The sequence below is a fragment of the Phyllosticta capitalensis genome, assembly GCF_038381095.1.
Source record: "Phyllosticta capitalensis strain CBS 128856 chromosome Unknown BKA78scaffold_4, whole genome shotgun sequence".
Classification (NCBI taxonomy): Eukaryota; Fungi; Ascomycota; class Dothideomycetes; order Botryosphaeriales; family Phyllostictaceae; genus Phyllosticta; species Phyllosticta capitalensis.
The window spans coordinates 1,754,874-1,770,361 of NW_027117442.1; the positions used below are offsets into that span (position 1 = coordinate 1,754,874).

General features: G+C 54.8%; 7 protein-coding genes across 7 annotated transcripts; 4 read left to right on the plus strand and 3 right to left on the minus strand.

Moving 5' to 3' along the window:
- Positions 1-1,309: 1,309 nt before the first annotated feature.
- Positions 1,310-2,880, plus strand: BKA78DRAFT_331057 (uncharacterized protein; the record flags this gene model as incomplete). Its single annotated transcript, XM_066889847.1, has 3 exons — positions 1,310-1,492; positions 1,643-2,509; positions 2,563-2,880. The coding sequence occupies 3 exons, from the start codon at positions 1,310-1,312 to the stop codon at positions 2,878-2,880; spliced, it is 1,368 nt and encodes a 455-aa protein (XP_066745572.1).
- A 781-nt stretch (positions 2,881-3,661) lies between these two features.
- On the plus strand, positions 3,662-4,540 carry BKA78DRAFT_248957 (short-chain dehydrogenase/reductase-like protein; the record flags this gene model as incomplete). The annotated part of the gene is made up of 2 exons (XM_066884435.1): positions 3,662-3,866; positions 3,930-4,540. 2 exons carry the CDS (start codon positions 3,662-3,664, stop codon positions 4,538-4,540), a joined length of 816 nt encoding a protein of 271 aa, XP_066745573.1.
- A 78-nt stretch (positions 4,541-4,618) lies between these two features.
- Positions 4,619-5,804, minus strand: BKA78DRAFT_119562 (Phospholipase/carboxylesterase/thioesterase). The gene is made up of 4 exons (XM_066882403.1): positions 5,673-5,804; positions 5,267-5,607; positions 5,027-5,213; positions 4,619-4,965 (listed from the first exon to the last, which is right to left on the minus strand). The coding sequence occupies exons 1-4, from the start codon at positions 5,747-5,749 to the stop codon at positions 4,872-4,874; spliced, it is 699 nt and encodes a 232-aa protein (XP_066745574.1). The 5' UTR covers positions 5,750-5,804; the 3' UTR covers positions 4,619-4,871.
- Positions 5,805-6,166: 362 nt separating this feature from the next.
- Positions 6,167-7,612, plus strand: BKA78DRAFT_236504 (DNA glycosylase; the record flags this gene model as incomplete). The annotated part of the gene is made up of 2 exons (XM_066883857.1): positions 6,167-6,443; positions 6,531-7,612. Coding segments are annotated over 2 exons (1,359 nt in total), but the record flags the coding sequence as incomplete, so codon positions are not given.
- A 529-nt stretch (positions 7,613-8,141) lies between these two features.
- Positions 8,142-11,284, minus strand: BKA78DRAFT_265874 (uncharacterized protein). Its single transcript, XM_066885462.1, has 4 exons — positions 11,189-11,284; positions 11,103-11,132; positions 10,217-11,055; positions 8,142-10,170 (listed from the first exon to the last, which is right to left on the minus strand). Exons 1-4 carry the CDS (start codon positions 11,234-11,236, stop codon positions 8,274-8,276), a joined length of 2,814 nt encoding a protein of 937 aa, XP_066745576.1. The 5' UTR covers positions 11,237-11,284; the 3' UTR covers positions 8,142-8,273.
- A 1,050-nt stretch (positions 11,285-12,334) lies between these two features.
- BKA78DRAFT_311901 (endo-beta-1,4-glucanase) lies at positions 12,335-14,055 on the plus strand. The gene is made up of 3 exons (XM_066888256.1): positions 12,335-12,784; positions 12,836-13,010; positions 13,072-14,055. Exons 1-3 carry the CDS (start codon positions 12,593-12,595, stop codon positions 13,707-13,709), a joined length of 1,005 nt encoding a protein of 334 aa, XP_066745577.1. The 5' UTR covers positions 12,335-12,592; the 3' UTR covers positions 13,710-14,055.
- A 99-nt stretch (positions 14,056-14,154) lies between these two features.
- Positions 14,155-15,293, minus strand: BKA78DRAFT_311903 (uncharacterized protein). The gene is made up of 2 exons (XM_066888257.1): positions 14,928-15,293; positions 14,155-14,870 (listed from the first exon to the last, which is right to left on the minus strand). The coding sequence occupies exons 1-2, from the start codon at positions 15,280-15,282 to the stop codon at positions 14,257-14,259; spliced, it is 969 nt and encodes a 322-aa protein (XP_066745578.1). The 5' UTR covers positions 15,283-15,293; the 3' UTR covers positions 14,155-14,256.
- Between the last annotated feature and the right edge of the window lie 195 nt (positions 15,294-15,488).

Here is a 15,488-nt window from a genome sequence, read left to right on the forward strand (position 1 = left end):
CGAAAGCGAGCACCGAAAGCTCCATCAGCTGTCCTATCAAGCTTTGAATAGCCGAGACGACCCGCGATGCAGCCGCAGACGAATGCAAGGAACCGACATGGCGACACAAATGGCTTGAAGGCGGGGAAAGCGGGAGGATTGTTCAGCTCTGACTCCCGCATCAGCTTTGGGCAAAAGGCGTTCGGCAGCGTGCAGAAATGGACCAAGTTGAGAACTGTCATCTGTCAAACAATTTGTGATCGGCTCGATTCGACCGATAGTAAGTTGTGCGCAGCACGCTACCGTTGTTCTGGACATGTCAAATTGCTTAGTGTACCTGAGCTGCCGAGTCAACACCACGGCAGTCGGCAGGGTTCAGCTTTGCCCTGTCGGCAAGGGGCCGTGGTCCCTCATCTCTCTTTTCCTTCCCGCAACACCAACTTTTCGTCCTCCATCACGCCCTGACTCGACTCATCCTTGTGCTCTTTGCCGCTCCCGCAGCTCCAGCCTCAGGCCAAGTCGGTCTCTTCTAAATTGGTCGACCCACCTTTCGCAGGCTCGTTCTCGCCAACCATGCCGTCGGGCCCGCTCTTCAGCTGAAAGCCACTCCAGGGCTGACGCTTCGCTACACTTCTGGCCATTGGATTGCTGCATGGCAAACCGACCCGTTCCTCGAGTCGTCAATCACGATTTGCCCTCGAACGTCAAGCCATCCGATCTTGCTTCTGAGACATGACGAGCACAGGGGCTTGCGCTTGCAGGCACGACGCCCGTCACCATGGCCACCCTTTACCATCTCCACCAGGCCCGTTCCAAGACAGCCCGTTGAGATTCCGAGCACGCGGTAGATACGTAGGGGGATTCAATGTCAGTAGTCAGAACGCCTGGAGCGTGGCCGGGATCCTCTAGGCTCCGTGCATCATTACAGCTTGGGACCCTACGCTCTTCTAGGAGAATTTACTAAGCGGCAATGGCTGCAACGTCGTGTCGGCTGTACTCTCTAGTCTTCCTGGACCCTACCACTTCCGATGATCATTACCTATCGAGTCAAACAGGCCTGGTTGACCACGGCGTGCGCGTTTGTCGATTCACTAACCTAGCCGAAAGAAGCAAGCCTCAGCTCTATACCGCCGCCATCCTTGGCTGGTGGAGGGTCCATATTAAGAACAGGACCCTCCTCGTATGCTATGGCTGATCGTCAAGGGACCGTTCGCTCTTTTCCCCAAGAAATTTCCTTGCCTTGGTCAACGAAGAACGAGCTTCTTTTCTTCTCGTCTCTCCAGCCAGCTGCCCCATACCCTGTTGAACACATACCTGTCAAGCATCCACCATGGTTTACTCTCTCGCCTACAGACGCCCGGCGTCTTCAAAAGCCTCCACCATATCCGTCCACAGCGATGACAGTGGAAAGAAATCCTACGATGCCGAATCTACGTCAGGAGGTTCTCAAATGTCACACGGCATCCCGGATGCCCTGTCATTTGAGCGAATCATATCTGGTGGCACCTGCCCGGTAAGTGCAACATTACCTGCCGAGTCCCCTTGCATATGGCGGTCTGTCACATTCAGTCGCACAACCTTAGTTTGTCGTCACCTGATGGGTTCATCACGAACTCTTCCAGGCGTTGCAATTGCTTCAACTTGCTAATTCGATGGGTTCCAGCCATGCACTGTCCGCGAGTTTCTGAACTATCTCAAGTACATTGAGCTTGCAGCCGAAAACCTGCAGTTTTACCTCTGGTTCCGAGACTACTGCAAGCGATTCGACGCGCTCCCGGACAGAGAGAAAGCTCTCGCCCCCGCCTGGACTTTGGAGCAAGCAGAGGCTGAAGCGCATGCTCAAGCCCGCAAGCCGAAGCCTGCGCCTGAGGCTGCTGTCATTTTCCAGGGGACTGACTTTGACAACAATGCGCGAAGGGCTCCAGATGGTGAACTGACCCCCTTCACGGGTGACGCCACCCCCAATCCGCAGACGCCATCAGTGCACAGCAAATTTGAGAGCGTGGACAACTCGTCTGAAGCGACCCTCTCTGAATGGCAGCGGTCCACGACTACTGCAACGACAGTGGACCCTGCTCGGGCAGCGGAAGCAGCATTCGAGTCTGCGGGTGAAAAGGTGCAACCGTTCGCCGTTCAGCCATACCGCGAGGAGATCACCAGGATCATCGCCATCTACATTGCCGAAGCCGGCCCACGTCAGCTCAACCTTTCCAGCCGTGAGAGGAACATTTTGCTACGTGCTTTGGCGTACACGACTCACCCATCTGCTTTCCGCGACGTCATCGCTACCATTGAGTGGTCTCTTCGTCGCCAGGCTCATCCCAACTTTATCCGCTGGACCATTTGCAACGGCAACAGGCCTCGCGTCATTTTCGCCCGTGGTCTTGGAATCTTTCTCATCGTCGCCGGTATCGTTATTGGCATTCTTCTTGACTTGAGCTCTGTCGCCCGTGGGTGGCGTGTATTCTCAGCTCTCGCCTTCTTGATTGGCATTTCAACAATGATCGCCGCCTACAAGGGCATGTGTGTTGTAAGTCTAGTCCAAAAGTCCAGTTCAAATTTTCAAACTAATGTGACGACCAGGTTCTGCACGGCATGCATCATCGCCACTTGCGTCCTTGGGAGCTTTTCGCTTCTGACGACGAGCCGCAACTACAAGAAATCTTCAAAGAGTCGCCCGAGTCCCTGCAGGGCAACAGCTTCGAGGACGAGCCGTGGGTCGCCAAATACGAGAAACGCAATGTGGTTCGCAAGGTCTTTGACCGCGAGGTCTGGATTGAGGAGCCGGCTATGCGCCAGATCCAAGACACCATCTTCCTGCAAAGCTTACTCGGTGCTTTTGTCATCACTTGTCTCTTTGAGGCGGTCTTCCTCGCCGTGCCAAAGGGTAAGTTTTTCTAAGTCAATAGGTGAAAAAGTATGTCGCGGTCCTCCAAATCGATCGACCTTGTGGGCGGAGTTCCAGGTTGTTTGTTTTCATCTCTTTGTATACCCGCAGGGATCAGGCAGTCTTCGTTACTGGCGAGTGTCACGCTCTTACACAAAATTGTATCCAAACCAAAAACAGAAGGCAACGACAGAAAGAATGGTTGATTAATCCAAACCACATTCGAGCTACGGCAGTTTCCATGGATTTACAAATTCAATGCAAGCTATCGAAATCCACATCCATCCAAATGAATGGACCGTATTATTGAACCATTGACGACCCAGAAGACAACAATCATCAACGACCATCACCAAATCCCAAATCAAGAAAATGATTTGACCGACGCCAAGCACATCGCGACCCCAGCATTCCAGATCGACGGACGAGCCGATCTCCCGGGTCAGGCCGACGCGGTGTCTCGCGTCTGGCTTCGCTGACATCATGACCACCCCTCGCGGGGTCCCTGCGCAAGCTGCTACTCCCCTCGACACAGCTTCATCATGGTCTCCATTGACTTTTACTGTCATTCATCGTTTTCAAAGATTGTGCTTGTCGAATTGCTATGTGGCAATTGCCGCTCTTCTGACCCGCCTTGAGACGAAAGTGCGTGCATTGCTGCCATACGTCCCCAATTCGTCCCATTGAAGCTCTCCGTCCGAACGAAATCCAGCTGGTTGTATTCGTGCAAAACCACACCAGACGAACATCTCCTTCATTAGATGGTACTTCGCCTCGAGCTTCATTCCCTTCGTCATGCCTCTCTCCCAACCATGGACGCTGGTATCCCCCGCATCCCGAGGCATCGGGCAAGCGCTCGCTAGGCACGTCCTACGCACTACCAAAGCGCCCATGGTAGCAACCGCACGGGGCGACCTGGAGCGAGCAAAGGAAGAGATATTAGAAGGGTTGGATTCCAATGCGCGAGAGAGACTGAGCATGGTGGCGCTCGACTTCTTGAGTATGTTCCACGCCTCTGACCATCGTGATACCCTCTTCATGCACATCTAACACCACGCCACAGACGAATCCACCATCGCGTCCGCCTCGCAGCACTGCGCCGACCGCTTCCCCCAACGCACCCACCACCTGCACCTCGCGCTCGTCGTGCCGGGGCTGCTGTTCCCCGAAAAAGCACCCGCGCAAATCGACGCCGACAACGCGTTGCTCACGCTGCAAACGAACACGCTGGGCCCGCTGCTCGCCATCAAGCATTTTGCGCGACACCTGCCGCGGAAGAGCACCTCGCTGCCTGATTCGGCGACCGACGCCTTCGCCAACTTGCCGCTCCCCGCGACGTGGGCGACCATGTCGGCGCGTGTGGGTTCGATTACGGACAATAAGCTTGGCGGGTGGTATAGTTATCGCGCATCCAAGGCGGCGGTCAATCAAATCACAAAGACGTTTGATAACCACTTGCGAACTCAGGCGGGTGAGAAGGCGGTGGCGGTCGCAATGCATCCGGGCACTGTGCGGACGGGGTTGAGCCGCGACTTCTGGGATAGCGTGGCCAAGGAGAAGCTATTTGAGGCGGACTGGGTTGCGGAAAGGCTGATGGGCGTGCTGAAGGACGGGTCTGGGGACAAGTTGAGGGGGAGGTGCTGGGATTGGAAAGGCGAGGAGGTGCCACCTTAGGCGCGTCGTTTTGACAGTAGGAATCAGGGACATACTGGCTCTGCAGTTATCATGAAATCTGTTTGTGCATGCAAACTCAACTTAGATTGGGTATAGTGTCGAGCTGTCGGAAATTGTGCAGTCAATCCTCCAATCCTCTATCGAACCTCCCCAGATGATGCATCCCGCTGACGCCTGATAGCTATCAACAAAGCAGCAGCATGGCGAAAGCAAGGGTAAAAAGTCGCAAAGTACCCTTTCTGTATGCCACTATGCACATAACGAGTGTTGCGAGGAGCACACCAGCGGTCGCGACGCTCATTCCTAAGGGCGAAGCAGTCCCTGCTGGAAGTCACTCTTCCTTGTCACCGAGGGGAGGAATCCTTTGCTTGAGGTAGTTTTCGAGGTCGTCGATCTCCTCAGGATCAGCAGAGTGAGGCAGGCCCCTACTAGTGGTCAGCTTTCTTCTCCAAACGCCTCAATTGCGAGCGGGCGAAGGAGGCTCACTCGTAAGTGCGGAAATCAACATTCCAACCCCATTCCTTCAGGGTATCGGCGGTCCTCTGACCCCACTCGTGACGGACGACAGGGTCAATATCGCCGTGACCCATAAAGATGGGGGTTTCCTTGTTCGGGTTGTCGGCGGGGATCATGTCTCTGATTTTGTTCCGCAGGAGCAAGTAGCAGCTCAGACCTTGAATCCGTCAGCGAACGCGACAATATTTCTTAATGGCGCCCATTGTGTACCAAAGATGCCGCCCAGCTTCTCCGAATATGTAAGGCCGGACAGCAGCGAAATGGCGCCGCCCTGAGAGAAACCACCAATGACGATGCGGTTGGCTGGAATTCCCTTGCTGATCTCTTCTTTGATCAGGTTGTGAAAGTATTCCTGGCTACGCTTGATGCCAGCCTCGTCTTCGCTGCGCTGGTTGATGTCGGAGAGCGACGCCAGGTCGTACCAGCCGGCCATGCGCATGCCCATGTTGATGGTGATGGGAATGTGGGGCGCATTGGGAAAGATGAAGGAGACTTCTTCAAACTTGTTGCGCCGCCGCCAGTTCTCTGCCAGGAACGACCATCCTGCGCCGCTGTCGAAAGGTTGTGTTAGCCTGGGTCCGCAGAATGACGGAGGCGCGCAAGGCTGCCTGCTTACCTGTCGCCCAAGCCGTGGGCAACAATGACGGTTGCCGTGTGTCGTGTCAACGCGGGTACGGTAAGAGGCGGCGACATGATGTCTTTTGTAGAGGATAGTGAGCGTAGACGTTGGAAGAGAAGTGGTGTTGAGTGCCCTGCGGCCGCAGCCTGGGAGCGGGCACATGCGGTGGAGGGTGGTCCCTGCATTTGCTCCCCGTCGATCATTGGCCAGGCAGAAGACGTCATCTATCACGCTTTAGTTCTAGGACCGCCAAATACAAACTCACGCCTTCGACTTCTTTCGAGTCGCCTTCACTAGTTTCGCTAATTCCGAAGTTCCCCCGCGATATATACTTCGCGTTTCGTTCTGTTCCTCTTCGCACTTCAACCAACTTCTCTCACCCAATCGACACCATCTTTGCCCTTCGAAATTGCCTTTCCGGGCCTCTGCGGCCACGCTTACTTACCCACCTGGTCGCTCTATACCAATTGACCTCTCCAACCATGTCTACCCGTGTGACAAGGTCAACGACGCGCGCGATTGACGCGCTCATGACTGCTCCAAGCGCGCAGCCAGCCCAGGTGTCGACTCCCCCAGCTACCCCGGCCGCCTCCAAGAAAGCTCGCTCGCGAAAGCCCAAGTCCAACGCGCAGCAGACAGGGAGCAGTCGTAAGCGCGCGCGGACAGTCGCCAAAATTGAAGTTGATGTCAATGAGCTCCCGCACAATCTGGAGAGCATTCCTACACCCGACTCAGCTGAAGATGAAAAACCCAAGTCAAAGAAGCCGCGTACATCCAAGGAGCATTCGGGCGCAGGTGCGAAGACATCTGGGGAGCCATTGGGCGCAGATGCGCAGACGTCTGGGGAGTCCTCAGGCGCTGACGCGCACGTGGACATAGAGAAATCGGATGCTGATGTGCGCGCGCCCAAGGAGTCATCGAGCGCATCTGCAAAGAAGACGAAATCGAAAAAGGCCAACAACTATGGACTGACACCCGGCGTCTCCCCATACCCTGACTGGGAGCATCCTACGAAAGAAGAGTGCTATGAAGTGACTCGCCTGCTCGAGTCTGTGCATGGCAAGACAAGACCTCCACCCACCATTCCTGCGCCTTCTCTCACAGTCACTGGCTGCGGCGAAGTCCCTTCTGTTCTTGACGCCCTCATCCGTACCCGTCTGAGCGCCGCCACTACAGGAAAAAACTCTGCCAGCGCCTTCCAGGGACTCGTCAAGCGGTTCGGCATCATCAAGGAAGGCATTGGCAAAGGCAGTGTCGATTGGGATGCTGTACGCAGAGCCGACGTGAAGGATGTCAAAGAAGCTATCAAGTCTGGCGGTCTGGCTGACGTCAAGAGCAAAGACATCAAGAAAATTCTGGACATGGTATACGAGGAGAATCAAGCACGACGCGACGGGCTGATATCAACTGATGCCAATGCACCATCCGTTCCAGGCGCGGCACACGAGTCCACGCCCGAGAAGCAAGCTGAGATTGAAAGGGCCAACAGCGGCGTCCTGTCACTTGACCACCTGCACGCCATGAAGCACGACCCGAATCTCATCATGTCGGAGTTGACCAAGTATCCGGGCATTGGCGTCAAAACGGCTTCGTGCGTCATGCTATTCTGCATCCAAGTCCCGAGCTTCGCCGTCGACACGCACGTCTACCGCCTCTGTCGCTACCTCAACTGGGTCCCAGAGAAAGCCACTAGGGACACGGCATACAGCCACTGCGACGTCCGCATCCCCGACGAGCTCAAGTATCCCCTGCACCAGCTGTTCATTGCACACGGAAAAACATGCCCGCGGTGCAGAGCCGCCACCAGCGTCGGCAGCGCAGGCTGGGAGAAGGGCTGTGTGATTGATCACCTTGTCAAGCGCCATGGAGTCAGAAAAGCCGCTGAAGTGGATGCCGAGGACGGAACGCCCGCCGAGAAGAGCAAACCCAAAGGCAAAGGCAAAGGCAAGGCGCGCGCGGCACCGAAGAAGAACAAGAAGAAAGTTGAGCTCGAAGACGAGGAGAGCGAGAGCGAGCCGAGCGACCTGGGAAGCGACGAGACCGCCAGCGAGCATGACGACTCTGCCGACGAGAAGGAATCGGATGACTGAATCCGCTGATGAGCGACGATCCAACAACTGGAGACGGGATTCGCTGGACGAATCGACAAGGGCGAGCGACGACAGTCCTCTACCATTATTTCCTTCGATGACTGGCTGTTACATTGCTGCATGACTACGGCGACGGGTGTTCATATGAATGTTTTGCCCCCTTTTCATCTGGGTCTTTGCTATGGAATCTAAGGAGTATCCTTGCGACAAGGGTATTATATGGGAGGTATGTTGCTAATACGGCCACCTTTTTTCAAAGTATGATGGGATTTATGGAGTATGTTCAAGAGGCTGAGCCTGGGAGGGATCAATCTCGGGCGGCTGTCTCTTTTCACTCGGTGGAATTGCTATGAATGTTTACCAGCGAGTGTGGAGTATCATGGGAGGTAGCCTTGACATGATTTCTATTCATTTTCTACAGCTGCATAATCTAGTAGCGGCAGCAGTCACAATCAACAAGATTTCTTTCCTTCTCATGACTTTTGCAGTGAATAATCGTGCTACTGACCTACTCATCAATGACATCCCGATTGAAAAACCTGAAAACCTGCCTCCCAACCTCGCGGCCACTGAGCTCCGAGAGCGCCTCCTCGCTCATGTTTGCCAGCTCCCACATACTATCCACATTGAACATGATGCGCTGCATAATCTTCTCGTTGCCATCGATGCCGGGCACCACGCGCAGCATATCCTGGGGAGTCTGGTTGAAGGTGCGGGTGTGCGGGTCCTCGCCGGCGTCGAGGCCAATCTGCACGGCGCGGATGGGGTCGGGCTCGTCCTGCTGCTTCTTGAGCTCCTCGAAAATCTCGGCCGTTTGGTACGGGCTGCTGCTCCAGATGATGCGCAGGCGCGGAAACGCCAGCGTCAGCAGGACGAGCTTGGTCTGCAGGTCCGGCGCGGCCATGGCGGCGGCGGCGGCCGATGACGAGGTGCTGGAGAGGTCGGCAAAGGGCTCGAGCGTGAAGGACTTGTTTTGGTCGAATTCGATGAGCAGCATGGGGTTGGTGTAGTGCATCAGCATCGTCTCGGCTTGGTTGTAGAGACGCCCGTTGGCGAGCGATTGGATCAGGTCGCGCACGGATTTGCGTTCAATGCAGATGTTGGGCGTGAGTACGTAGTCGCCGACCGTCAGCATGCACGGCACGACGACCATGTTGCGTCCGTGGAGCAGCGACGGCAGCGAGGAGCGGAATTCGCGCACGTCGACGACGACACGCGGTGGGGACGCTGTTGCGGCGAGACGTCCCCCGCCAGCGATGCGGGTATTGACGGTGCGGAGAAAGGCCTCTTGTGGATCAACGTTACCCGTGTTGTCGATGACGAGGGCCATGTTTCCGCGTTCGCGGATGAGCTTTGAAAAGGCATCCTTCTCCCGGCGGATCCCGATGAGGTAGCGGTGCTCTTCGACAGACTCGGAGTAGTACATGAAGTAGACGCGGACATTCCGGTCCGTGTGGGAGCTGCGGTACACTTCGACTCGTCGTATGAATGCGGCGTCAGGTTCATACATGATGATGTAGCGCGGCTTGATCTCCTCCAGCATGTGCTCATCCATGTCGCCATCATATGGGTGAATGACGAGGAGATCCTTCATCTCGTAAAGCTCGTAGTTGTCTTCCATATCCTCGAGAGGATCAGCCGCAATTTCCCCCTTTTGCTGGGTCTCTCCTTCGGTGGGTTGGAGCTCCGATATCAAGCTCTGCAAGTGGGCTTCACGGTCGAAAGTCTGCTGCATGTTTCCAACAACATTGCGTGAAGGTCCCGACGCAGCTGCTGCTCCGCCACGCACTCGTCGCCTCTTGTTTGGGGGTCCTTTGCCTTGCGCGCCTTGACCACCACGAGAGTCGTTGTTGATGACCTTGGTGTTCTCCGCGAAAAGTGAGGCGCTGACTTTGCCAAAGTCTCGTTTCCAGCTAAGGTAATGTCGAAGCTTCCTTCGCATCATAAAGGCTGCAGATGGTCCTGGCGACCCCTCGTCTTCCTCTCCCTCTTTCTCCTCGGGCTTCTCACGCATAATTTGAAGATATTCTCGCAACTGGCGGCAGGTGTTGTTGTCACCGCACATTATGAGAATAGCGCCGCTCGAATCGTCTTGTGGAGTAGGGTTGAAGTAGTTGTCACGTTCAATTTCTTCCAAAATCTCAGCCAGCATGGCCCACTTGGGCTGCTCCTCTAGCACAGGTACCAGAGAATCAGGCACGCCATTCGAGTTGGTTTTGGAGTTCTGGTCCGTCAGTTTACCACTATAGACACGACGTTTTGCCGTTTCAAATATGGTTTCGGCAGCATCCAGGAAAAGCCACGGTGACTGATTCATTTTGGTGGATCCAGGGGGCGGCGAGGAAGCAGCCCTTACTGTGTCGAGATACTTGTTGAAGTCGACAGCATCATATGCTAGTATAGCGCTATGGCGGTCAGCCGAGTCATCTTCACAGCCCGAAAGACACTCACTGAAGGATATGGCGAAGCAGCGACAAATCTCTGACAATTTGCCGCGTTCTGAAGCTTGTACGATGCCATACAGGATCCAGCTGCCGTCTGATGATGACATCAAAATTCTTTTGTAATGCGCTATCCGCCGTCCACTCCTCCATATCAAGAGTTCCTGAGTTGCCCTTTCTCAGTTCAGCAATGCTCACTTCCACGCATTCCAAGATGGCCTGTTGGATAGTCGTCATTGCGTCCGTCATGGGCACTGCCAATTCTATGACCTCCGCCTTGCGACGGCCTTCCAATGATTTAACGACGCTGACTTGGAACCTTGGATACAGCGTTGGTTTCCGCAGGAAAAGATTCCGCATCCTCGTCGCGAGTGGAGAGAAGCCGGTGGTGAAAGGCTCTGGATTATCCGAAAAGGCTTTCAGAAACCCTGATTTGTTCTTCTGGCGATAAATGCGCAGAATGAAGGCCTCAATAGAGGTCGCAACAACCTTGTCCGCGTGAAGCACCACGCAACCTGTCACAGTTGCGGGGTCCAAGAGCCCAGACAAGAAGTCGACGATCAATATCCGCGATGTTATGCTAAATATTCCTCCTTGCGCGTACATCTTCTCTCGCGTTGTCACTCCCGTCAGATCTGTATTGACAAGACTCAGTCCGCGGGCTTTGGGAGCATTGCTGACAACAGCATGCTCGGCCAGAGCCTCGCCAATCCAGCCATTTTCACGGTCGTCAGCTCCAATGAGCAGGATGAGGTTGTTTCCGGCGGCGTCGTAGGAGTGGAGGAGGTTTGTCACGACCCGCAATAGTCCAAGGCCTCTCGCAAGGATGACGAGCTGGTCTTCATTGCGCTGCGCGTGGTTAGCATGAGTCGGAGCTTGGGCGATCCAGGGCTTACCAGGTCTTGGAAGAGTTCCTGCTGGTATTGCTGCGAGTCGTGTCAGAAGGGCGAGAAAAGAGGTTGTCTACTCCACAAGAGCATACCAGGGGCAGTGATAGCTTCACGGGGGCTTTCTCATCTCCTGGCGGCATCTGGCGTGTTGTGTAGAAGGCGGTGTTACGAGCGCGTTGATGACATCGTTTGCGCGTAGGTAAGTGGATGCCATCTTCGGCCCGCGAGCCGAAAGCTTGTCGCTCCTGTCACGCCTGTACCACTCCAACGACGTCCTGCACATCACCGTCCAGATTAACCCACCAACGGTTTCTTTTTGGACGCGCAAGTCTTCCAAGCCACATTCATCAAGGCCTTTGTGACAGCGGCACTTCTGACCATGTATCACTCGCTCTTCTGTCCTTTAGGCCCCTGTACATGGACCTTCATTTCAGACTCCGAAGCTCGCTGTATAAGCGAAGTCCGCAGCCTCCACGAAACATCGATGACGAAGAGAGATTGTTTGTGGAGCCCCAGCGAGGCGATTCGCTCAATGATGTCTTTGAAAGATCGTGGCGGACTGTTTCCCAGCCGGAAAGCCCGACCGTCGCATCGCGGCCCGAACGGATGAGACGGCATAAACACCACCATCAAATCGTCATGCACGCGCCCTGAATCCTACCTTCTTTCGGTCTCTCTCTCAACTCTGAAACGCTCGATCGGGGGGCTCGAAGCTGGCACTTTCCAAATGAGAGGCATTGAGGCGTAGACATGCAGCGATATGGTCAGGACCAGGATTCCATCACCATGTTGCCGCTTGTCGGACCTGCACCTCTCAGAGTCGACGTGCCAATTGCGGAGAGCAGAAGCGAAGTCCCGTGACAGATTAGCCAGGCTGGACGGTTGGCCTTGAGTGGCGGTGGCTCAACACCTGCTTCTGCCAGATGACAGGGAGAAGACGGCAAGAGACAATGAAGAGGAAGGGGAGACATGGGTTGAGAAGATCCAGAGGCAAGTGCATTTTCTTTCTTTTTACTCCTCTAAGATTCGATTAAAGCTGTGTCTTTCCCGCGCTAGAAGAATGCATTAGTGCTCGAGGAAGAGTGCTATTCAAACGAATCGAGAACACTCGCAAGTCGCAACGCTGTGTTCACCCTTCGCCTGACCACTTGAAAAACAAAAGAGTCAATTTGAGATATTCACTGCCTTAAAACTCTTAGCGCCTATCACACACTTACCCCAGAAGGCTGAAACAGCCCGGTGCATAGTGGTCTGGCTCAAATGGTCTGTGATACCATGATATGGCATTTCGGTCCATTTCCCGGGGCCAGACCAGCTCTGGACACCATGGCGAGCAAAGGCCCAGTCGCTTGAGCAGCAACTTGCTCAGGGAGGCTCCATGCCAAGGCATTATAAAATGGTACTAGTCTCTCATTCAATAGTCACTTTTCCAACAGTCCAAGTCCTTGTTCTTCTTCCATTCTCTTCTCCAACGCGCAAGCTCTTGCTGGTTCAAGATGCGTCTGACTTCATTCCTTGCCGTCTCGACGGCGTCGCTCGCTATCGCTGCGCCAGCACCCAAACAGGAGCGCGCCGCTTCGCCATTCCAATTCTTTGGCATCAACGAGAGCGGTCCTGAGTTTGGAGAGACGAACTTGCCTGGTACCCTCGGCACCGACTATGTGTGGCCAAATGTCTCCACCTTTAGCGTAAGCTATCGACCCAGGATTCAATGAGCCCCTGACTGACATGGAGAAAAGACGTTCATTAACCAGGGCATGAACACTTTCCGCGTCAACGTTCTTATGGAGCGGTTGACCGAGAGCACGATGGACGCGTCCTTGAACACTGCGTACCTGTCTGATTTGAAAGACACTGTCAGCAACATCACCTCACAAGGCGCGTACGCAATGATTGTACCGCACAACTACGGCCGTGAGTCTCGTCGCCAGCTCCAATCACACAAAAGCACTCTCTGAACCCCTCATCCTTGCAGGCTTCAACTCCAAGATCATAACCGACGTGTCGGGCTTCCAAAAATGGTGGAAGCAACTGGCGACGGAATTCTCGTCCAACGAGAAAGTAATCTTCGACATCAACAACGAGTTCCACGACATGGACCAGTCGATGGTGGTGCAGCTGAACCAAGCGGGCATCAACGGCATCCGTGCCGCGGGCGCGTCGTCGCAGTACATCACGGTCGAGGGCAACGCGTACACGGGGGCGTGGAGCTGGGTCAGCTCGGGCAACGGGGGCACCATGGGCAACCTCACGGACCCCAAGAGCAAGCTCATCTACCAGATGCACCAGTACCTCGACTCGGACAGCTCGGGGACCAGCGCCACGTGCGTCAGCAGCACCGTCGGCCAGGAGCGCCTCGAGGCCGCCACGCAGTGGCTCAAGGCCAACGGCAAGAAGGGCCTCATTGGCGAGTTTGCCGGCGGCAACAACGACGTCTGCAAGACGGCCGTCAAGGGCATGCTCAACTACATGAAGCAGAACTCGGACGTCTGGATGGGCGCGCTCTGGTGGGCTGCGGGCCCCTGGTGGGGCGACAGCTACATCTTCAACTTGGAGCCCAAGGATGGCATTTGCTTCAGCAGCTACATGACTGAGCTCACGCAGTTTTGTTGATTGGCGAATTGGTTGGCTAGGGGAAGACTTGATTCGGATTTTACAGTATTTATACCCCCTTTAGCATCCAAATCGTCCAAAACGTCTTGGCTGGCCTCTTTGATGAATTTTCACTTCCACTGGCAATGTCGAGCTCTGTCATTCAACCTTATGACACGAGTAATGATGGAAGTGCAGAGTCAGTGAAAAACAGATCTTTTCTGAGATGGACAAGGAGTTGTCAGGCATCGCGCCGTGAGAGATAGATGGGCAGCACTAGGCTGTTCGAACATACGCTTGTTTGCATGTGCTACAAGAGTTGAATGTGTGGTCCTCCCACTGCTCCATTCAGAAGCGTCCTGCTGTGCTCAGATTTCAGCATATCTGAACCTAGCATCCATCTCAGAGCCCTCTTGCAATGTGACTGTGCCTGTGTTTGTAACGAACTCTCATTGAAGCTAGTCATAGCTTCCAATACCCACGCTACCCAATACACGACTCATGAATACGCAAAACAATCAACTCTCCACCAATCGCCATCCAACCCCATCATTCCATCCAACTCCCCTCACCACTTCTTCTTTCCCTTCTTCTTGCCCTTGCTCTTCCTGTTCTTCTTCGCCGGCTTCGGCTGGCTTCCACCGGCAGCCGCAGCCGCAGCCTGCTCGCCATCGTCACCACCCTCCGCATGCTCCGCCTGTTCCGCCTTGCCGTCCTCATCAATCTCAGTCTCCGCCTCTGAGACCGTCTCCTGAGCCCGACTGCCAGCTTCCGAGCCACCGCCACGACTAGATCCGCGACTCGATCCTTGATTCGACCTCCTGTCTATGAAGTCCGAAATGGTGACACCCATGGAAAGGAGCGAGGTCATTCTTCTTATGCCATCGATGTAATGCTTCAGACCCTCGTAATCCACCTTCTCTTCTGGTTCACCAGTAGAGCGCGAGTTCAGGTACTCCAGAATTTGGGCCTGACTGTCCTTTTGCGGGTCAGCGTTGCTCAGTGAATCATTCGAGGAAGGCGTTGGGGTCATGCCAGGCACGATGTTGGTACCATCCTCAGATGGCTCTTCCAATTCGTCCTTGTGGCATTTGCCCTTGCCCTTGCCCTTCGCCTTGTGGGGAGTCGGGGACTTGAAAGCATCCTCGGAACTACCGAGGAGACCATTCTGGTCGGATGTTGCTATTGGAATGTTAGCGGAGAATATCTCGCAATGTTGGGAGGTCATTGAGAGCTTACCGTTTCCGGAGGCACGCGAGTTGAGAAAGGAACCGAACCCGTCCCTTCCGAAGGTTCTGGGAGGAGGGAATGGCTCTGGGAATTCAGACTCCGACTCCGCGCCCGGAACTGTGTTGTGAACCTCAAGGTCCACAGGGCTCTCGGACCGGTCGATCATGGTGGGAGCCGCATATTTGGTCGCCAAACGACGTCCAAATCTCCTCAATCGCTGTCCACCAGGAGCAGGCGTCTTGTCGTAAACGCTCTGCGGCATGAGAACTGGGTTTTTCAAACGGCAGTCCACCACCTCGAGCTGCTCCGAGCGCTGTGCATCGTCTTGGTCATTAGAAGCAGGAGGCGCTTCTTGAGATTCCATCTCCTTCCGAGCGCGCCTTGACTCTTGCTGCCTCTATCTTCAAGTTAGCACAAGCACAGGTATTAAAGTGCCATATTAGAGGACTTGCCTTGGTTTTGGCCCTTCTCCGGGCCCTCATCTTTTCTCTCCCAGTGGATTCAATCGAAGTAACATCGGGAGTATCACTGGTGCAATCCAAAGCCTCTGCAGCCAAAGACGACTGCTCG